Source organism: Herpailurus yagouaroundi, unplaced genomic scaffold (assembly GCF_014898765.1).
Source record: "Herpailurus yagouaroundi ecotype Mexico unplaced genomic scaffold, PumYag 100, whole genome shotgun sequence".
NCBI lineage: Eukaryota > Metazoa > Chordata > Mammalia > Carnivora > Felidae > Herpailurus > Herpailurus yagouaroundi.
The window spans coordinates 65,025,511-65,048,777 of record NW_024412391.1 but is presented as its reverse complement, the minus strand read 5'-3'; the positions used below and the strand labels follow the sequence as shown (position 1 = coordinate 65,048,777).

The following is a 23,267-nucleotide window of genomic DNA, read 5'->3' as shown; positions in this document are numbered from 1 at the left end:
CTTACACCTTAAGGAGCTGGAAAAAGAACAGCAAGATAAAACCCCAAACCAGCAGAAGACAGGAAATAGTAAAGATTAGGGCAGAAATCCATGCTATCGAACCCCAAAAAACCCAGTAGAACAGATCAATGAAACCAGAAGCTGGTTCTTTGACAGAATTAACAAAATTGATAAACCCCTGGCCGGTCTGATCAAACGGAAAAAGGAAAGGACCCAAGCAAATAAAATCAAGAGTGAAAGACGAGAGATCACCTCCAACACAGCAGAAATAAAAACAATAATAAGAGAATATTATGAGCAATTATATGCCAATAAAATGGGCAATCTGGAAGAAATGGACAAATTCCTAGAAACATATAAACTACCAAAACTGAAACAGGAAGAAGTAGAAAATTTGAACAGTCCCATAACCAGTAAAGAAACTGAATTAGTAATCAAAAATCTCCCAGAAACAAAAACAAACAAACAAAAAACAAACAAACAAAAAACCCAAGAGTCCAGGGCCAGATGGCTCTCCGGGGGAATTCTACCAAACATTGAAGCAAGAGTTAACACCTATTCTCTTGAAGCTGTTCCCAAAAATAGAAATGGAAGGAAAACTTCTAAAGTCTTTCTATGAAGCCAGCATTACCTTGATTCCAAAACCAGACAAAGACCCCACTAAGAAGGAGAACTATAGACCAATTTCCCTAATGAACATGGAGGCAAAAAGTCCTCAACAAGGTATTAGCCAACTGGATCCAACAATACATTAAAAAAATTATGCACTATGACCAAGTGGGATTGATACCTGGGATGCAGGGCTGGTTCAATATCTGCAACACAATCAATGTGATTCTTCACATCAATAAAAGAAAGGACAAGAACCACACGATCATCTCCATAGATGCAGAGAAAGCATTTGACAAAATACAGCATCCTTTCTTGATAAAAACCCTCAGGAAAGTAGGGATAGAAGGAGCATACCTCAAGATCAGAAAAGCCATATATGAATGACCTGCCGCTAATATCATCCTCAATGGGGAGAAACTGAGAGCTTTCCCCCTAAGGTCAGAAACAATACAGGGCTGTCCACTGTCGCCACTGTTATTCAACACAGTGTTGGAAGTCTTAGCCTCAGTAATCAGACAGCACAAAGCAATAAAAGGCATCCAAATTGGCCAGGAAGAGGTCAAACTTTCACTCTTCGCAGATGACATGACACTCTATGTGGAAAACCCAAAAGATTCCACCAAAACAAACAAACAAACACACAAACAAACAAACAAACTTCTAGAACTGATCCATGAATTCAGCAATGTTACAGGATATAAAATAGTGCACAGAAATCGGTCATATTCCTATACACCAATAATGAAGCAACAGAAAGAGAAATCAAGGAATCGATCCCATTTACAGTTGCACCAAAACCCATAAAATACCTAGGAATAAATCTAACCAAAGAGGTGAAAAACCCATACACTGAAAACTGTAGAAAGCTTATGAAAGAAATAGAAGAAGACGCACACACAAAAAGGAAAAATATTCCATGCTCCTGGATAGGAAGAACAAATATGGTTAAAATGTCAATACTACCCAAAGCAATCTATGTATTCCATGCAACATCTATCAACATAACACCACCACTCTTCACAGAGCTAGAACAAACAATCCTAAAATTTGTATGGAACAAAAAAGACCCAAATAGCCAAAGCAATCTTGAAAAAGAAAACCAAAGCAGGAGGCATCAATAATCCTGGACTTCAAGGTGTATTATAAAGCTGTAATCATCCAGACAGTACTTACTGGCACAAAAACAGACACTCAGATCAATGGAACAGAATAGAGAACCCAGAAATGGACCCACAAGCGTATGGCCAACTAATCTTTGACAAAGCAGGAAAGAATATCCAATGGAATAAAGACAGTCTCTTCAGCAAGTGGTGCTGGGAAACCTGGACAGCGACATGCAGTTGATATTGAAGCCAAGTTTCATTACAGTGCAATATTAATTTCTCTTTAAATTACCCAATTTAAATTGTGCTCAATTCTCTAGGATGCACCCTAGTGCATCCTTGGGATGTTCATAGCAGCCCCCATTTAGGACCTGCATGTGGGGATTCTTCTGTGACACTATGGTTTCCCTCAGTCACATAAGACCCAGATTCTGCACTTTGTTTTCCTGCCTTTATCTTTCCAGGCACAAGAGGAAAGCAAAAGCAGTTCACTCTGCTAAGGTTTTAGATGGAGTCTGCTAGATAATTATCCTGAAATTAAGTGTATAATATAAACGGGGAGAGGAAGTTTGACTTGCTAGCCCAGAATGGGGAATCTGGCAAAACAGATGTTTTAAATGGCACTTGAGGCAGAAATAGACAAAGGACAGGTCTGGATGTTGTCCTTCCAGGCAAATACAACAAAAGGATCCAAATGCACAACAGAAGTCAAACAGTTGTGTTGCATTAAGCAAAAATCAGGTTGGGTACAGAGGGAGGATAAGATTCTAGGAAAGTATTGTCAGGAATGCCAGAGAGCTAAGGTAGAGTAAAGAGTTCCTGGCCTTGGTGGTCCCAGCTGAGTGAGGTGGATGAAAGTCACAGGGTTTCCTAGAAACTGAAGAGAGAGAGAGAGGTTCTGAGGGACGAGGAATTATGCCATTCATCAATGTGACGATAGTAATACAGACAAACCAAATCCTATAAATGGGATAGTTTCCAATGTGCTTGTAAGCAATAGTGAAGCAAACAGCTCAAAGGTAAGTGGGAAGAAGAAGATGGAAGGGAGGAAGTAGACATCTCTGGACATGCCCAGTGATGCCACTGAGCCTGTGACACAGCAGACACAGCAGCATGATAAGGTCTGGCACTGTGAGTAGGAGGGTGTGGTCTACAAAAGACAGAAAACCAGCCTGGGTGTAAATCCCACTCCTTCATACCTGCCACATTTCCAGCCCGCCGTGTGTCTCCTCTACCATCATCCAATAACCCAGCGCAACTGGGGCGGCAGGACCATCCTTTGGTCCAACAACAGGATTGTCCAACAATCTTTAAGGCAGTTCTACTGTCCCGGAATTGCCTCAATTCAATCTTGATGTACCAGAACTGCAATGACACAGTCACCTGACAGTGGACAAAAAAGTAGAGAGACAGTTAGGAGTCTATTCTAGGGGAACAAAGTGGTGGGTGGAATGGGCTACTTACGGGGACAACTTCTCAGATAGTCACCAAGGAACTGATCTTCCTCTTTGATGTGTCTTGGTTTCTCCCAAGCAGCAGTCTAAAACTGCTGTAGGGGTTTGTCACAGCACTGGATGATCAATCCTTCCATGTGCATTCCTGGCCGAGCCAGAAATTAGTTGCCATGAGACAGAGTTCCCTACAGGACTGTTCCCTTAGGGGAAAAGAAGCAAGAGTCCCATTTCTTCAGAGCTAGTGACTCAGTCTCTTATGCCAACCAACAACCTTGAAATTGTCCAGAAGCCAGAGTGGAGAGAGTTTGTGGTGAAAGTAAAACTTGGAGCCAGCAGAGCACGCAGAGAGCAGGAGGAACCTCCTGTGGTCATCTGAGTTACTAGCCCGGGGAAATGCACCAGTGAGCCCTGGTGCACCACCATGAGATCCTGCTCTGTCTTGGGATCCCCGGAGGTGCTGTCAGAGCACCAGGAGAGGAGAGAGTGAGAACAGGTCCCCAGACATGTTTTTCCACATTTCCTTCTTCCCAGAGAACAGTCCAGTTCACAGAAAAAGTACAGAGATAGGAAGTAACCCTGTACTTTCCAACTCTGTTTCCCAGAGGAGGAACATACCAGTACCCCTGCATGGTGAGGAGGTCAAATTGTACTACACAGATGTAGTTTGGGGTACCGTTGTTCCTCTAAGGGTTCCTTCATGTCATCAAAATATGATGCGGGTAAGCCAGGTCCAAGGACCCAGAGGAGGGTCCTTGGCTTTGTGCAGGATAGAAATCAAACGTGAGCCAGAGAAAGTGAAAACAGAGTTTATTGAGTGGTGTGACAGGTAGAGAGTAGCAGATGGAGGTCTGGGAGACTCAGAAAGGAAAGAATGTCTGTCACTTGGGGTTAGGGGTTTGTATTGGAAGGGAGGAATCTAGGGTACATGTTCCCCCGGGGAATCCAGGGTAGGATCCGACCAAAGGTGCGTGTCAGGTGAACTATAGGTGTTATTCCATAAATTACCGAAGGTAAGGGGTTTTGATGCCAGTGTAACCTAAGATTTGTTTGAAGCTAATGTCCTAGAACATGCTTGGAATCTGGGTCTTCTTAGATGTCATCAGGTGTTTGGGGGCCTAGGACAAAACTCAGGAAAGGATTAACTTTCTTGCTTCCTCCTTGAAGTGAGAACATAGCTGCTTGGGCTTCTTCAGAGGCAAAATATGGAATACAAGTAAATGAGGCCTAGCAGAAAAACAGCAGGGATGGAGCCTTTATAAAATGGAACCCTTTAGGGGTCCCACCTGGGTAGTTAAGTTAAGTCTCTTAACAAGTCAGTTAAGCCTCTGACTTGATTTTGGCTCAGGTCATGATCTCATGGTCATGGGATAGAGCCCCGAATAGGGCTCTGTGCTGAGTGTGGAGCCTGCTTGTTTCCGTTTTCCCCTCTCTCCTGCTCATGTGCGCACATGCTCTTTCTCTCCAATAAATAATAAACCAAAACTTTCTTTGAAAAAGTAATCAATAAAAATAAGTGGAGTCCTTTTAGCCCTCCTACCTCACTGAGATGGCTGAAATACCTTGGTGTAACATAAAGGAAGAAATTCAAAGACTGAGATAGACATGTTGAGTGAATGAATCATGTCTAACTCACCAACTTACCACTACCCAACCATGTCCCCCAAGATAGAGGGGGTGTCAGAAAATACTCCCTCAACAAGGCCTTAGAAATACACTGGTGTATTTGTTAGGATTGATCTTGGTTGTAATAGGTACCCTACTCAGAGAAGTAATCAAGATGTTTATCTGTCTCTGGCATATAAAAAAATCTGGGCATAGGACATCTAGGGCTAGTAGGTCACCTCAGTGGTGCTCTCAGGGAAACAGGCTCCTTGTGTTCTTGCACTGCCTCAGTCACCCATGGTTCTCACCTTCATGTTTGAAGATGGTTGCTGCATCTCTAAAGGTTGTGCCCTCATTTCAGGAAGAAAGCCTGTCCCAGGGATTTCTATTTCCTTGTGCTATCTAGAACTATGTCACATAGCCATGTGTGGCTGTAATGGAAATCACGTGACTCAGTAATTCACTTGCCAAGGAGCATAGGAAGGCAAGGGAGAGAGTGCTGGAAAGATTGTTGAGTGACTCTGTCTGTAGAAACTGTGACAACTGGTGGGAGATGCAATTGATAGGGAGACATTGCAGTACAAATGGGCTTTCTGGTTTCAGTGGGGATGAGTGGATCCTGGGATAGCAGAGACCAGGTAGCTGCAATGTGTGAAGCCAGGTGGATGTGGCTACCATAACCAGAAGACAGTGCATTTATTACAAGGGTCTGACCCGCAGGGTTCTTTGGTGCTGCCCAACTAATTGTGGGGTCCTGAAGACCAAAATAGATGGTCAAAGATCCTATTTGATTTTTAGAATTTAAAAATCTTCCACTTAATAAACAAAGGTCTGATTGGAGTCGTCACAACATAGTCATGGCACCTGACCCAGTCTCAGGTCTAGGTCAAAGAAAGAGGAAGCCAGGTGCCTAGGGAAAGGGCCCTGAAATAGCATCATAAGTACTTGCTATGGATCTTGCTTCCTCCAAGTTTTCCCCAAAGGACCTGAAGCCACTCACCAGACCATTGTCCAGGTATCCTGAGAAATAACCAGACATTCTGGGGATTATCAGAGACACTGGGCCTGTGCTAATGTTAACTCCTGGAGACCCAGAACTCCACTGTGACCTACCCGTCTAAGTGAAGGCACTGTTACTATACTAGCCCTGATGACCAGTGGACACAGAAAACCCTCCAAGGCAGCAGAATTTTGGAGCAACATGTCTCTTCCACTGTGGCAGGAGGTAGAGATGACTGATATAAAAATCCATGCTAATCCATAGTCTGTGGCTAATAACCTGGTGATCAGAGATTTGTGAGAGCAGGACTAGAGCACTGGCAGTGAGGAGGTCTGCAGGAAAAGTATGGTCAGATTTCTTAGAATGAGCAGAGGGGAAGAAGCGGCAATTTGTCCTCCCTGGAGGGGCACATTCTGGAATTGGGTTTGCTTTGTCCTCCAAACTTCTGCCAATACCATCTTTCAAGGACTCACTCGCATGTTTTTATGTTAAGTTATCCCATTGGACACTTGCTTTCTGATCACAAAATTTTCTTCACATTGAAGAGGAAGATGGTAGGCTATACCAGCAGAATTCACTATATTCAACATAAACACCCAGCACCCTGAATCAGCTGGCCTTCCAAGGACACCGCAATTTGTGAGGTTGGAATAAATACAGTACAGTTGTTATATGCTGTGAATCCATGACCATGGCCTCTATATAAGCAAGGGTCTGGGAACTAAAGAGGAAGGGGGATAGCACTCCTCTGTTAATACCTCAGTGACCCAAAATCTCTGCCTCCATTCCCTGTGATTCTGGGCTTTGCTGATTGAGAGGTCAGCAAAGGAGAAATACAAGAGGAACACAGTGATGATTCCAGTGGTTTGGAAGGTGTGGGAGGGTTAGAGTGTCGGCTGAGTGAACAGTCTTGCTGCTGCATGATAAAGGATGGGAGAAGTATGGATGGAACCCTGTGGTAATACTAAATATAGTAGGAGTTAATGGAAGATTTCTGTGATAATAAACAGACCACCAGTAGCTCAGATGGCAATGAAGGTTTAGACCATTCCACCTACTAAAAGACTAATCCACTGATGTTCTGGCTGAACTCAAAGAAACATGGAATAAGTAACTGAAGACAGAAATCAAAAATACCAGGGGCACCTGGGTGGCTCAGTCGGTTGAGCGTCCAACTTCAGCTCAGGTCATGATCTCGCAGTCCGTGAGTTCAAGCCCCGCATCGGGCTCTGTGCTGACAGCTCAGAGGCTAGAGGCTGCTTCAGACTCTGTGTCTCCCTCTCTGCCCCTCCCCCACTCATGCTCTCTCTCTCCCTGTCAAAAATAAATAAGCTTTAAAAAAAAAAAAAAAAAGAAAGAAAAAAGAAATCAAAATTACCAACCATGACCTCATGATTAATTGTAGAAAGGGCAATAGTTGCTGCCTGTACATTTTTCTTTGCTGTTTCTCTCTTTCTTTTTTAAATGTTTACTTATTTATTGGGAGGGGAGAGGGTCAGAGAGGAGAGAGAGAATCCCAAGCAGGCCCTACACCACCAGTGCAGAGCCCGATATGGGGCTTGATCTCACAAACCATGAGATCATGACCTGAGGTGAAGTCCAGAGTCAGATGCTCAATGGACAGAAACACACAGGCAACCCCTCTTTGCCATTTCATGTATTTATTTATATACTTCACCTAACTTTCTCCCTTTTCCTTTCTCCTACTGCATTACTATACACAGTTTGTGTTGACGGTGGCTCAGTTTACATCTAGTTCACAGATCAGAGAACATCCAGACAAAGTCATGATGGATCAGGGGGGAATGGACCTCATTTAAGATCTTGGCCTTGGAACTAGATGTAGTATATTAAGGGGATACGATCTCATTTCTGGTGGTGGGAATAACTGAACTTATTTGGAATTGTATGTAAAGTCTACATGTTCTGATAGAAGAACAGAGCATTGGATCAGTAAATAATAGGACATTTTCAAATGGTCAAAGGTGCTAAGTATAAGATTTGTCAAATGCAAGGAAGATGTTGAATATGTGAGTTCTAAGAAATGTATTTTCCTCAAATGAGAAAATAATTAGTTACACCATTAAGACAATATTTTTTCACTAAGGATTTAATTTAGATTTATAGGAAATAAGACAATCAGTTATAAATATCCCAATTTATTCTACAGAATTAATCTCAAGTAATCCTGATTATGACATAACCATAGGTTTGCCAGTCTGTGATTTTATAGATTAACCTAATTTGTTAAAAAGAAATTTACAGATCCCATTTTTACTGTCACAACATAGGAACAAGCCAGCAAAAACAAAATCAAAAGTATGTTTTATGCTAGAGTTACTTTCTGTCCAGGTCGAAACATTGTTCCACTTTGATTCTTTCTTTTCTTTGGATTTTGGAAGCTTTCATACCTTAAAAAGAGATAATATTTAATACATGTAAATTCTAAATTACAAAAGACAAGGAATTGTTGGCAAACAGATTATATTTTAAGAAACAAAAGGGAAATAACTGGGGGAAGAAAACCTAACAAATAATAGTTCTTAAATTTTCTAAAGTTAAACATTGCAATCAAAAAAGTAGCAAAAGGGATAAAGAGACAAGTTAGAAAAGATAAAATGCACATGGCAGTGACATGAAAAAAACCCTACTGTTTTAATCAAAGGCATGTAAATTGTTAGATTTTTTTCCAGTCACACTGGCCAAGTTTAGAAAGACATTATGCCCAATGTTAGTGAGGGTTGTGGTGAAACTGGCCCTTTCCATGTATTGGGCTGTACAGTGTTTCTGGAAGGCAACTGATCTCAAAAGCCATAAAAACAAAATGTATCCTATGCTCCAACAATTCCACCTCAAACTCAGATAATGGAGGATATGTGCAAACATTTGGCTCTAAGGAAGTTCTTTATCATATTAGTGTAATAGGGAAAATCCAGAAGCAACTTAAATATCCAAATATTGGAAATTGTGGCCTAGCCATACTATAAAATGACATTAAAAACCAAGCAGCAACATTTAAAATGTGAAAGAATGTTCAAGATGGATGAAAGCGGGCCTGCTCTATGGCAATACGTGCAGTGTTTTAGTGAAGAAAAAAAAAACATACAAATGTATACTTTGGGAGGGGTGGGATTAAGGGGAATTTGTTTTCTTATTCTTTATTTTCTGATTTTTCTACAGTAAGCACATATTACTTATACGTGTTGAGGCGGAGCAGAAGCGCCACTCTGGCATGTAGACTATTTTGAGCTGAAGGAGATCAAGACCCAGCAGATTCAGGAGAAGCTTTTTCCCTCCCTTACCTGACTGATGAGTTTAGTTTCCTATTACCAGAGAAGACTTTTTAATCTGCAAGACTGACAGCAGGGCAAACATCTGCTCTTTTCACCTTCTGTGAATTCCTGCCTCCCCTTTGAAGCCCCAGGCCCCTAACCTCTTTCTTTAGTTCAGGATGGCATATCTATTTTAATGGAGCTCCTGTATGTAAGAAGTTATTTTTCTCCTGTTACTGTCTTAGGTCAGTTAATTAATAGACCAGCCAAAGAACAAGAAGGGAAGAAGGGAAAATCTTTCTGCCTTTACAGTGTACCCACACATGCCCACCCCAACTACTACAAAATTAAAGAGTTGTAACTTCTAGAACCGGGAATAAACCTTTCTTGCACTGAATTAAATGAAATCCTTAACGTGAATGGTCCCCAATCTATGGGTCTCCAACTTCTAAGGTGCCCAGAGACAACTGCAAGAAGCCTGTAAATCTAAATGTGTGCTGGCCACAGTCCACAAGGGAATAAATTCGAATGCATTTAAAGAAAGTAAAACAGGTATATTTTTCAGAACAATTTTTACAAACTATATTGGAATCATTTTGAGATTTTAATTTTCCTTTTATTCAAAGCTTTAAAAATGAAATCAGGGGCGCCTGGGTGGCGCAGTCGGTTAAGCGTCCGACTTCAGCCAGGTCACGATCTCGCGGTCCGGGAGTTCGAGCCCCGCGTCAGGCTCTGGGCTGATGGCTCAGAGCCTGGAGCCTGTTTCCGATTCTGTGTCTCCCTCTCTCTCTGCCCCTCCCCCATTCATGCTCTGTCTCTCTCTGTCCCAAAAATAAATAAACGTTGAAAAAAAAATTAAAAATGAAACCAGTTCATTATAAATAATTCAAATATAATCAAGTGAACCAGTTAATGAAAATTCATTTTTTACTTCAGTACTCTTTAAGTTTTGGGGTATTTAAATGCATAGCTATTGGCTCGAAGTGGCCTTTTATATATTCACTATAAGTAACTTCAAAAGTTTAAGTGAAGAACTGTCACCCTGTAATATCTGTACTTCTGAAGGAGAATCGGTTACTTACAGTTCAGCAAAATTCTTCCAGTCGTCTTCGCTAATGGATGGCCTTGTGTGACTGAGGGCGGCCATTAAATGCGACTGGCTAATAGCCACACTGGTTTTGACTGGTCCTGGTTGGTTAAGGGAGTCATCCTCCTTAAACAGAAAAGGACACAAAGTTAACCTAGGGCTGTGATGGAAAAAGTAGCAGCCCATGTGTTGTTTCTTTCCATCAGGTTTTTTTTAGGAGACCAAACATTCTCGTAAGATTAAAAATTGTTTGAAAGCAGAATGCATATAATCAAATGGTCAATGTGTTTCAGTCCCTTCTTTATAAATAGAGCTCATTTACTAACCAAAACACACATCAAAAAAGGAAAAACAGTTTTTACAGTTTTTACAATTTTCATGGGGATGGGGGGAGAAAAGCCATACTCCACTTTGGCTCCGGTATCTGCCTTTGATGACACTGATATCTGCCCGTAGCTGATCTCTTTGTTCCTGTGTAAGTTCTTGGGAACCCTCTTGTGAGGATGTTCTGAACACTGGAGGTCGTGAAAACGACTGATCTTTCCCAGGGACTCCAGAAAAGTCCTGTGTCATGGAGCTTGGTGCAGACAGGCACTGTGAGCTCTGCAAGGTTAAGTGTAGGAAGGAGAGAAGGGGAAGGAGAAAGGAGGAAAAGAGAGGGAGAAAAGAAGTATATATTTACCAAGGCTAAATTTAAACATTTTAAGCAGTAAAACCTTAACATGGACAAGCTTACATTTGAATTAACTGGAATTAATAAGCAAGTTCAAAATATGTTTATCTTCTACATGTCGTTCAACCATCATAAAGTGAAAACTGCCATAACACAAAAAATTGTTTTAATGCTTTTTATTAAATTCACCACACTAATGTCCTAGTGACAGGTTCCAAATGTGCCTTATTCTCAGTTTCAGCAAATAGAGTTAATTCTAGTATAAGGTTGGAGAACATAGTACAGAAGTTAAGAAACAGAAAACAGAATTAAAGACTAGAAATAAAACAACAGCTTACTATTCTTTGAAATAAAAATGGTTTACTTTTACTTTTTTTTAGAGAGAGCACAAGCTAGAGAGATGGGCAGAGAGAGAGAGAAAATCCCAAGCAGGCCCCACATTCAGTGCAGAGCTTGACCCTGGGCTTGAACTCATGAAACCATGAGATCATGACCTGAGCTGAAATCATGGATGCTTAACCGACTGGGCCACCCAGGTGCCCCAAAATAGTTCATTTTTAGATTAAAGCAGATGTACAAAAACCAAAAATATAACTGTTACTTGTACCAATAAAGTAATCGTGAACCACAGTAAATAATTTGCGGACATGTGTGAAATGCTATTTTAATTTAGAAAAGCAAGGATATCACCCACAACATTTTCATTGTTGCAACGTTACATCAAATTTCTCATCTTCAATTATCTTAATGATAACAGAGTTTAATATAAATAGAGTTTAATATAAAATGGATCTGCGACCAAAGATGTTTTAAAACAACTAATGAAGGAGATAATAAACCTGCGAGGAACCAAAGGGTCCTCACCACCAGTGGCTACTTTGGCTCCCTCTTTGTTGCCAGCTACATTTCACAGCTCTTAACGAGGAATGAGCTGATTCATCAGTGTGAGTAAGGGAAAACAAGACTACTTCACTGAAGAACCAACCAACCAGAAAGTACATGTGAGGCAGGTTAGGGGGTAAGTCACTGTCCAACTGGACACACTATGGCTTTACGCATCAGAACCGTACAATGGCGACTGAACATGATACCAGATCAGAAGATGTTCCGTTCCCGAGTTCTGATTCGTAGGAGCTTCCAAAGTAGAGCCGGTACATATTGAATTTTGATTCATCTGGAAGCATCTCAGACAACTCTAGAGAAACCAGGGACTGCTCCAAGCCACACTCCCCATCTCCAGCTGAATCATCGGAGCCGCTGCTGTGGTTGAGAAAAACCATTGAAGACAGACTTAGGTCACTATCAGAGCTGGAACTTCCATCCTAAAACACACAAAAGGACAACAGTTATAAAAATCTAAATAATCTATGACTCTGAAATTAGCAACACAGATAGCATTTTAACAGATCAGTACGAGGAAAACCAGAGGCATTTTCCAAAAAAAGCTCTTATTTTTTTGGTGAGGTTCTTGTCCTCTATGATCCCCACAGACCAGTACATATGGCACGAATGGCAAAGGTGTTACAGCTCTCCCACACCCAGAATACAACAGTTCTGAGAGCCAGGCACCAACTATGTTTCTTTTGTGCAAATGCTGTTTGAGCCATTATTAATATGACTCAGTGGCAGATTAAGTAGGCTGCCTGATTATGTAACGAATCCTTACCAGCAGACAGCACATGATCAGGGTGTCTGACGCTTACAGAAAGAAAACAACCAGCATTCAGGAAACATGCATTGAGCCAAACTTTGGCTCTTACTACTTTTCTAACGGTTGAGGCACATAATAAAATTTAATTATTAAAATAAGATGGAATGTGTACATAATTTACCAACCATCTCCCCAGGAACTCTAACAAAGCTAGGATTCATACCTCTGAATTTTATTTGTATGAATCTTTCAACTGTGAAATGATGAGTCAACCACGTCATGCAGTGCTTTGTCATTACATAGTGCTTTATACATGAACATGTTTTCTGTTAGTGAAGAGGGTGGAGAAGTTCAGTGACTTGCCAAAATAAATAGCAAAAACTTGGTAATATCTGATTTAGGAACTTTAGGCCCTGCAAGAATCTCAACAAAACATAGGGGAGAGGAGTACAAAGGAAAACCCTTCCTAGAAACTATGCAGTAAAGTCCATAATGTAGCAGAGGTCAAATTATCTGCTGTAAAAATACTATCCTTAGAGGAAAAGACTGATGTTAGGTCTGGGGTACAGAAAGTACAAAATACAGCTAGAATACCTTGTTGTATCAGGAAGAAAGTACATGATCAAAGAATGAAGAGGACAAATCAAAAGGACACAGAGACCATCTAAAAGCAGCTCCTATGGGCCAGATCTGGGACTATTTGAGCTTCAAAATAAATACTCTGATTTTTTTTTTTCTTAAGTGTAAAACTAACTAAAAATCTCAATATATTTCTGTTCCTATTCTCTCATTCATGATGTCCCAATTTAAATAATATCCTTCCATTCCCCAACATATTTTGTCAGTAGTAAGGTAACATTAAAGAAACAGACACTTAAATACTTCATAATTACAAGTTCTCTGCAGAGCCAATATTCCAACTATGGAATATTTGACTACAGGTAAATTTGTATACAGTTTTACTAAAGTTGTTAAAAAATAGGATTTTTTTAAGGTTGGAATTTTAACCGTGAACTGCTCTTCTTCCTCTTGAAACACCACAGCAATGATCTCCTATAACTTACTTGGAGCCCACAGAACAGCAGCCTTCCCTGTAAGGCCTCTAACTGGGCATTGTACAGTAAAGCTTTCAGGTCAGCTCCCGTGAAGGAGTCGGTTACTGATGCCACGTGCTGAAGGTCCACATCATCTGCCAGAGGTAGAGAGTCACTGAGAACATTTAAAATTTCAAGACGTGACACCTGAAGGGAGAAAAACTAATTGACTTAACAAATAAAACAAAATTAAATATTAAACTGTGTATTTTATGTTTTTGTTTTTACAAATTAACTGTATCTCTAATGAGCTTTTACAAGTTGAAAAATGTACCACCAATCTACTATGTATCCTCTGTGGAGGATAGATGAACTTTCTCCCTAACAGAAGAGACATAGGAAAGTGAATGAAAATCGACATTCTTAACCATTCAGTGTAAATCATTTCTTAGTGCTTATTTTCTAGATTTCAACAAATGTGCCCAGAAAGTGTTTCAAAAGAAAACATCCAAGTAATAGCTACAAATGACATATTTAGATATTTTATACCTTCGACAATTCATTTGTCTATTTGCTCTTTCCCTCATTTATTCATCAGTTTCTAAATCTGAGGACAAGAGCTGGAACAACACAGACCAGAAACAGTTAAAACCTCATCTCTGTGTAACCTGCTTAATGCACACTAGTCGTACGCTTGATTCTCAGAGTCTTGCCAGGATAATGAGGCCTGTGATCTTTGAGCACAGGGCATGTGGACATACATACTTTAGGTTTCTTTCCTTTTTGCCCAACCTGCTAACACTGAAAGACTACAAAGTTTTCAGACTTGCATGGAAATGGCTGGGCTTTCCATCTAATTCAGAATCCTTCCATGCCATGAGCAAATCATGGCAAAGGCCTTGCCTAAAGCTGGTCTTCTAAGGACAACTGCTGTTACCAGGAAGAAGTTCATAAGGAAAGAGTGTGGCATTTGTTAGTTTTGGACTCAAAGTATGAAACTGTCACCTGATCAGGAGGAGGACAGTATACACATTTATCAAGTCGGCCAGGCCTAAGCAGGGCAGGGTCAATCAAGTCAGGGCGACTAGTAGCAGCCAATACATAAACACCTAGGGAAAAAAAAAATTCTTTACTAAGTCCTGGTGAAATCTGTTACAATAATATATTTCTGTATTTGCAGTTCTTACCCTGTAAGCCTTCTACCCCATCCAACTGAGTCAGCAGCTGGTTAACCACACGATCTGTAACTCCTGTATTATCATGGCCTCGTCGAGGGGCAATGGATTCAAATTCATCAAAGAAAAGAATGCAGGGCTTGGCTGCCTGTGCTCTGGGAAAAACAGTATTTCATATTTGAATAGGGCTTCGGTGTTTGTAAAGTAATTGTGTGTGTGTGTGTGTGTGTGTATACATATATATATATATATGTACATATATGTATCTGTATACAGATAGACATATGTATCTGTGTATTTATTTAAATCTTCATAACAAATCCTTAAAGAATAAAAAGTATATGTAAATTTGTTTTCAATAAATAAGTCAAGATGTATGCCTAAGACTCATACTTTCTAGACAGGGACTAAACCAAAAACTAGAGTCTTATTCAATAAGTGAAATGTTTCTTTGATTCTTATTGTAAGTAAGCATTTCTTATATGCTTATTGGCCACCTTTACTTTTGTGAAATACTGATTCACGTCTTTTGTCAAGCTCATTATTTTAAAATTGACAAGCTCATTATTTTCAAATTTGACAAGCTCATTATTTTCACATATTTTTATAGGGGATCTCTATAAAATATATTTTAGTTACATATATTATATCTTTTCCTAATTTGAACTTTGCTTTTAATTTATTAACTAAATTTTGTTTTAATGAAAAACAAATTCCATACCTGGTAACAGGGTGAACTAGATGTCTGAAGAATCACCCATACAGAATACCCATACAGAATACTTGTTGTGCTGATTTTTTAATTTCAAGTTTTTAAATTCTAGTTAGTTAACCTATATGGTAAAATTGATTTCAGTAGAACTTAGTGATTCACCATTTATGTATAACACCCAGTGCTCATCCCATGTGCTTTCCTTAATACCTATCACCCATTTAGCCAATCCCCACCCCTCCTCCCTCCACCAACCCTCAGTTTGCTCTTTATAGAGCCTGTCAGGCTGAATGAAAAAAACCCAATACATAGCTCATGAAATACTGGCACATAAGATAAATCTCCCAGGGCCAATAAGTAGATTGGAATTACCTGTTCCTTGAAAGTTTACTCTCAGAAAACCATGTTTGATTTGGGTAAAGATTTTTAATTAGTGACTCAATTGTTTCCTATAGTTACAGGATTTTTCAGATTTTGTTTCTTCTTTGCTTGATTTTGGTCAATTATATTTTTGTCTATGTCACCCAAGTCTTAAATGTATTAACAGCATAAAGTTTGTAATATTATTCCATAATATTCCCTTACTATCTTTTACATTTCTGGTATAACTTTAGTCATATCCCCTTTTTTAATCACTAATACTATTAATTCATGCTTGCTTTCTTTATCAGTCCTGCTGGAGATCTATCAATTGTACTAGGCTGTCAAAAATATCTGGGCTTATGAACTTCTCCACTGAAATGTTTTCTATTTCATTAATTTTTGCTCTTATTATTTCCTTTTTACTTATTTTTTTAGCTTATATTTTCCTAATTTCATGAGATGGATACATAGTGATTTTTAACTTTTTTTCCCCTAAAAATTTAAGGCTATAAATTTTCCTTGAAATAAATTTTGCAGCATCTCACAATTTTAATAGCATTTTCATTATTATTTAGTGCCCAGGATTTTCCATTATGATCTCTTCTTTAACCCATGAATTATTTAGAAGAGTTTTATTTTTAAGAATCTAAAAGTACATGAGGGGATTATCTTTTTGTTATTTATTTTAACTTGTGTTTTCAAAAAATAGACTGTATGATACTGTTTCTTTGAAACTTACTACAGTTGGCCACCCATGTGGCCAATTTTCAAAAATATCCGAGTGTGCTTAAAAAGGATGTACTCTCCAGTTGTTGGGTATGTGTTCTAAATATGCTTAGATCTTGAATATGATGTTTAAATCTTCTGAAGTTTTACTATTTTGTTGGTTTTTCTTAAACCTCAATCTAACTACTTACTAAGAACTATGTGAAAGTCTTCTATGAAGGTGGATTTATCAATTTCTCCTTGCAATTCTATCAATTTTTGCCTTTATTAAATAGTTTGAAGCTAGGGTATTGGATACAATTTTAGAACTGTAATATCCTCCTGGTAAACTGAATCTTTTGTCACCATATGGTGACGACTGCCTTTATCTCTAATAATGCTTTCCTATTAATGTTCTTAAATTGGGTGGTGGATATATAAGAGTTCATTTTATTTATTTTATTACTATTTATTTATTTATTTATTTATTTATTTATTTATTTTAGAGACAGAGAGACACAGAGTGAGTGGGGAAGGGGCAGAGAGAGAGAGGATGAGAGATAATTTTAAACAGGCTCCACACTCAAAGCAAAGCCTGACACAGGGCTCAATCTCATGACTCATGACCTGAGCTGAAATCAAGAGGCAGACATTTAACCGACTGAGCCACCCAGGTGCCGCCAAAGAGTTCATTTTAGTTAAAATGTATATGAGGTGGCACCTGGGTGGTTCAGTGGGTTAAATGTCCAACTCTCAATTTCAGCTCAGGTCATGATCGCATGGTTCATGAGACTGAGCCCCACATCAGGCCCCATTGACAGTATGGAGCCTGCCTGAGATTCATTCATATTCTCTCTCTCTCTCTCTCAAAATAAATAAACTTGGGGCACCTGGGTGGCTCAGTTGGTTAAGTGTCTGACTTTGGCTCAGGTCATGATCTCGTGGTTCGAGACTTATTTTAAAATAAATATTTTAGAAAATTATGAACTTGAAGCACCTGGGTGGCTCAGTAGGTTAAGTGTCTGACTTTTTGGCTCAGGTCATCATCTCATGGTTTGAGACTTATCTTAAAATAAATATTTTAAAAAGTTATAAAATATAAGGATATTATATTCTCCTAACTACAGATCATATTTTATAATGAAATTTTGGGATAAAACAGTAGTTTTTGCATTTAAAAATTTTACTTTAATCCTTAAATATTATCTTCTGTATTTTTATATAAATGCCATAATAATTTTATTTTATCTCTTTTATAAATTAACATTGCATTTGGCCAACTTAATTAAACTGGAGTAATTATGTGTTTCCCATAAAAATCTACTTTGAGATTCCTTTGAGATAGCATTTTAGGAATATTTCTATTGTAAATATAATACTAACTTCCAGAATTTAATATCAAAGATGTTATTTTTTTTTTTTTTAATTTTTTTTTTTCAACGTTTATTTATTTTGGGGACAGAGAGAGACAGAGCATGAACGGGGGAGGGGCAGAGAGAGAGGGAGACACAGAATCGGAAACAGGCTCCAGGCTCCGAGCCATCAGCCCAGAGCCTGACGCGGGGCTCGAACTCCCGGACCGCGAGATCGTGACCTGGCTGAAGTCAGACGCCTAACCGACTGCGCCACCCAGGTGCCCCCAAAGATGTTATATTTTAAGTGATATCTGGAGAATTCTCTAGCTTATTAATCCACATAAATCAAAGTTTTAAACATCAGTTCTCTAAAATAAACAAGTGAATACCAAAAAGCACTGAAAAATGATAGTGTCCATTACTTAAAAAATATTCAGAGGGAACCAACCTAATAAAAATATCCCGAACAGCTTGTTCACTTGCTCCAATGTATTTGCTCAGTAACTCTGGCCCCTAGGAGATAAAATTAAATTAGACCTGAGATAAAGTTATTTAAAAACAAAATATAATTTTTGTTTAGGACTTAGTCCAAATGCACTAATGGGAAAATTTATTTTTATTTTTTTAAATGTTTACTTTTGAGAGAGAGAGAGTGTGTGAACGGGCAAGGGGCAGAGAGAGAGGGAGACAGAATCTGAAGCAGGCTCTAGGCTCTTAGCTGTCAGCACAGAGCCTGACACAGGGCTTGAACCCACGAATGCGAGATCATGACCTCAGCTGAAGTCAGATGCTTAACCAACTGAGCCACCTAGGGGACCCTCATGGGAAATTCTTTTAATATGATTAAACAGATGTCTCTTAAATACATTTCAAAAATTATGTGGCTAGAATAAATATCCCATCACAAGTTCCACACTTTGTGTCTCCTCTGTCTAGCCATCTCATGGCGTAGCTCTCTACAGAAGGCCACAGCCCCAGAAAGGCCCTGTGTGATGACCCCATCTTATCCTGCTTGTCTTCCTGCATAGAACCTTCTCCCATCTGATAATACATTATATAGTGAATGTGTCTGTTTCTTGTTTCTCTCTGCCAGTAAAATGTATGTTCCAAAAAGGTGGGTTTGTTCACTACTGAATCCCCAGTGCCAAAAACAGTGTTGCATAAATACTGAATAATTATTTGTTTAGTAACAAATGGCTAAAAAGGGAAAATCTTCCATCTATCTCAAATTTTTGGAGACTACAAAAAATATGTAATGAGACATGAATTATTTTAATCATCTTCAATTACTGAAACCAGTTTATTTGTACAGAGGTGCAGAAGAGATCATCTTTTCTAAGTCAACTGAAAAACTTTCAAAACTACTCCATTTAACAAAATTAATAATGAGGATAAACTTTGCTTAAATTGGGATCTTTTAAAAAACTAAATAGGCTCTAACGTGATCTCCAGTGAAAAATCATTACCTCAAAAGACCAAATACTGATCAGGATATGTGACCACAAATAAGGACTTTCTAATATTAAGCCAGCTAGATATCTATTAATATACTAGCATTTAATTAGATTTCCTAGCAATCACGAGCCAAAGAGGATGGAACAAGAAGCCAGGCAAAATATTAGGAACAAGGCAACATACTGGTGTCAGAGATGGCCCCGGTCTTTGATGCATGTCTCCTAGGATCTACTCTTACCCACCCAGAGAGAATTCTCTTCACTGAAACCTTTCCATTGAGAATTCATCCCAAACTGTGATTTGAAGGTTTACTAAAAGGGATAAAATGTCCTCCCTAATGGAACAATCTGAAATACAACAATATCTTTCATCTTGAATATTATTTTTTTAACAGTGAAACTACAGTTTAGTCATAAGCAGAAAAGAAGAGTATGTATAATCACAGTTATTCCAGAATCCAGAAAAAGAAGGTAGGGAAATTTTAGTTACAGTGTTTCTCCATTATTGCCAGGGTAGCCAGTAGCCATGTAATCATATCACACACACACACACACACACACACAAAAATCATGTGATTAAAAAGAGGGTCAGCCTGGGGCGCCTGGGTGGCTCAGTTAAGCGTCCGACTCCAACTCAGGTCATGGTCTCATGGTTCGTGGGTTCTAGCCCAACATCGGGCTCTGTGCTGACAGGTAGGAGCCTGGAGCCTGCTTCGAATTCTATGTTTCCTTCTCTCTCTGCTTCTCCCCCTCCTCCTGCTGTCTGTCTCTCTCTCTCTCTCTCTCTCTCTCTCTCTCTCTCTAAAAAATAAACATTAAAAAAAAAGAGGGTAGGCATAACCCAACTGCATATTTCTCAATCAGTTATGAATAAAGCTACAATATATGATTCCTTTCCTTTGAAATCTAATCACTCTTTGGTAAACTAATATTGTGGGGTTACTGAAACAGTACAAATAATATATCGGACCTCAGACCATAATGACACATCCGTGGCAGCCTGAGGCACTACCCAAAGTTGTATGCTACTGTGTCCCTTAATTACTACATGCACTTTGGAAAAAACTCAGGCACAGTGTGGCCCACGTAAGGATGAAATACAGCCAACAAGGAACAGAGCTATAAAAACCCAGCTTCCTGTCTCAATGTGGTCTCCAGCCCCTAGTCTTCTAGGTTTTCTCCTCCCTTCAGGTACAGTTTGATTTTTTTATCTGAGTATTTATACATAATTCTATTTTATAATGTCTTATTATATTTATATATATTAATATAATTTATAATTCTAGTTTATTATATTTATAAAGTTTTATATATTTATATATTAAAGAACTTATAATTCTATTTTATAATTGTTTACCTTAAGACTATCATAAGCTCTACAAAAAAGAAGTGGCTCATTATCCAATTTCCCACACAGCTTTCACTAACAGATGGAGAGCTGCTACTCGTTTTCCAAATATGAGACTAACCTACAATCCAGAAACATAAATGATGTTGGCAAAGATATGGAGAAATAGGTACACTCATCATTGCCGGTGGGGATAGAAAATGATGCAGTCACTGGGAAAAACAGTCTGGCAGTTCCTCAGAAAGTCACACACGGAATTAGCACATGTCCCAGCAACTACGCTGCTAGGTACACACTCAAGAGAAACAAAAACCTATGTCCACAGAGAAATGTGTACACAAGTGTTTACAGCAACATTATTCCTAAGAGCCCAAAGGTGGAAATAACCCAAATATCCCCCAATGATGAATGGATAAAAAACTCACATACCCACACCATTATCACTCAGTTTTAAAAAGAACTGAAGTACTGACACACAGTACCACTTGGATAAACCTTGAAAACATGCTAAGTAAAAGAAGCTGGTGACAAAACACGACATGCTGCATGACTCCTTTTACATGAAATGTCCAGAACAGGAAAATCCATAGACAGAAAGCAGATTAGTGGCTGTCAGGGGCTCGGGGGACAGGGAACAGGATGAAAACGTTTTGAAGTAAGAGAGACGTGGTGGTTACATAGCACTGTAATTGCATTACACACCACATAACTTTGTTATGTAAATTTACCTCAATAGAAAAAAGAAGAAAAGATAAATGCAAAACATACCTTGATACTAATAAAATTCATTCCACTCTCTCGTGCAACTACTCCAGCTAGTAAGGTTTTTCCTGTCCCAGGAGGACCATACAGCAGTACTCCCGTTCTTTGTCGTATGGGCAAGTTTGCAAATAGTTCTGGGTACTGAAAAATATAGAACTATGATCAAGAGCTAAGTCTAAAAAAATAACTAAGGAGCAGCCCAAGTCAATGTACAGAGAAAAAGTATTCAGATTGTTAGTAACTGCCACCTTTATTAACAGGATAAGGACAGAAAATAAAATTCCTACTCAGTGCATAAGTTCAAAGGAATTACCACAGATTTTTTTACCAACTGGACCATGGAATACACTCTACATAAAGTGGGCACAACTGCATCAGAACTTCTTCGTGTTTTTTTCCTGCCTTTTAAAAATATTATAAAAAGTACATTAAGAAAATAAAAACAATCTTTTAACAAGTAGATTGCCTTCCCCTTGTATGGTTCACAGGGCAAGTTATGATAACTATGCGTATTCAAATATACTCCATCAAAGAAAGAAAAATAATAGAGAAGTATGTGTAATGATAACAGTAAGCTCTCCCAAGAGTCTCCATGCTAAGCAAGCGACTGACTGCTTCTAAATTACCAAAGAGCAAGAAGACTGTGTCAACAGGCGAGCCAGACATCAGGCTACTGTCAGCAATATCCTGGATTCCTCTGTGAGGAATGCCTGTTGAGTTCCACCTGCTGACAAAATTCTAACCCCATCTCTACCTCCATTCTGATCTGAAGAGGCCCCAGAGTCAGCCATCATGCAGAGAGTCTCTGCGCATCTGGTTTCCAATGCCCAGACTCAGCATTTGGCATCATGATCCTGCTGGCAAGTTATTCCACGCCTGCATTCTCTCTGACAGGCTTCAACCTGCAGTCCTGGGCTGCACTCAATGTGTCCCAGGCCCCACTGGCCACACTTCCAGGACTTGCCATCTAGTTACATATAACTGAGGTCCTTACTCACCCATGTCTTTATCTCTCTGCATGGATCCCTGATCTCATGCAATGATACTCGTTTCTCAGGTTTGTGGTTCAAATGCACTACCACCTAGATTCTGAAAAATTTACCTCTGCCCCCTTTATCCTGACACCTGCTTGGTCTATGCTGCCTGCTAACTGTATCTTTCCAGGACTGACACCCAGAGTCTGGAAATCTGGCTTACTCCAACAGTTCTGTGGACCTAGATGACTCTTTCAGCTTATTTCTACCCATTTTTGTTCAAATCCCAGCTGACAGTTCATCTTGCTTTAGTAAAATCTGAATGATTCAAGCAAAACACAAGAATTGTGAAATTCACATCAAAATATATTTACTGTAAATATCATCCCAGCTTTCTAAGTTTCTTACAGACAAGGACTTTATCAAATACTTTAAAAAATCCATTAGAGTGCCAAAAATAGTGCTGGCATTTATTTGATAACTCAATAAAGTTTTCTTTAATCAAACTGAGAGTAGGCAAATCAACACATAAAGCCATTCAGTAATTCTTCTGGGATACTTGATTTTTTCTTTTTTTCTTTTTTCTTTTTTTTTTAAAAGTTACCTTGGCTGGTAACTGGATAGTATCCATGAGTATCTGCCGAACTTCATGTAATCCACCAATTTTATCCCAGCCCAGGTCCCTAGGTTTATGCAAGTTGACATTTCGCAGAGATGCAGGAAGAAATCCTTGGAGAGCCTTTTGGAAGTCCAATGTTGTTAAAACTAATTCTGTTTAAAAATAAACACAACTTTTGGTAGTCACATCTACGTATGAATCTTCAAAATATGCTACCATCTTAGCTGGAGATGTCGATTTTCTACTAAACTGCTTGTATACTAAAATAGAATATATTTAATACTTACATTAATGGATGTTAACATTCCTCTG

General features: G+C 39.0%; 1 protein-coding gene across 5 annotated transcripts in view; it reads right to left on the bottom strand.

Moving 5' to 3' along the window:
- Nucleotides 1–23,267, bottom strand: part of PEX1 (peroxisomal biogenesis factor 1) — a 61,825-nt gene that overhangs the window by 6,428 nt on the left and 32,130 nt on the right. For 2 of the 5 annotated variants that reach the window (XM_040472689.1, XM_040472688.1), the window contains exons 15-21: nucleotides 22,941–23,107; nucleotides 21,369–21,503; nucleotides 18,247–18,311; nucleotides 14,676–14,818; nucleotides 14,494–14,597; nucleotides 13,519–13,695; nucleotides 11,895–12,125 (exon numbers count right to left, since the gene is read on the bottom strand). In XM_040472689.1, the coding sequence (XP_040328623.1) occupies nucleotides 11,895–12,125; nucleotides 13,519–13,695; nucleotides 14,494–14,597; nucleotides 14,676–14,818; nucleotides 18,247–18,311; nucleotides 21,369–21,503; nucleotides 22,941–23,107 (1,022 nt within the window). Of the gene's footprint in view, nucleotides 1–7,415; nucleotides 8,183–10,125; nucleotides 10,257–10,535; nucleotides 10,734–11,894; nucleotides 12,126–13,518; nucleotides 13,696–14,493; nucleotides 14,598–14,675; nucleotides 14,819–18,246; nucleotides 18,312–21,368; nucleotides 21,504–22,940; nucleotides 23,108–23,267 lie in introns of those variants that run through there. The other 3 variants (XM_040472686.1, XM_040472687.1, XM_040472690.1) reach the window with 3 other exon arrangements.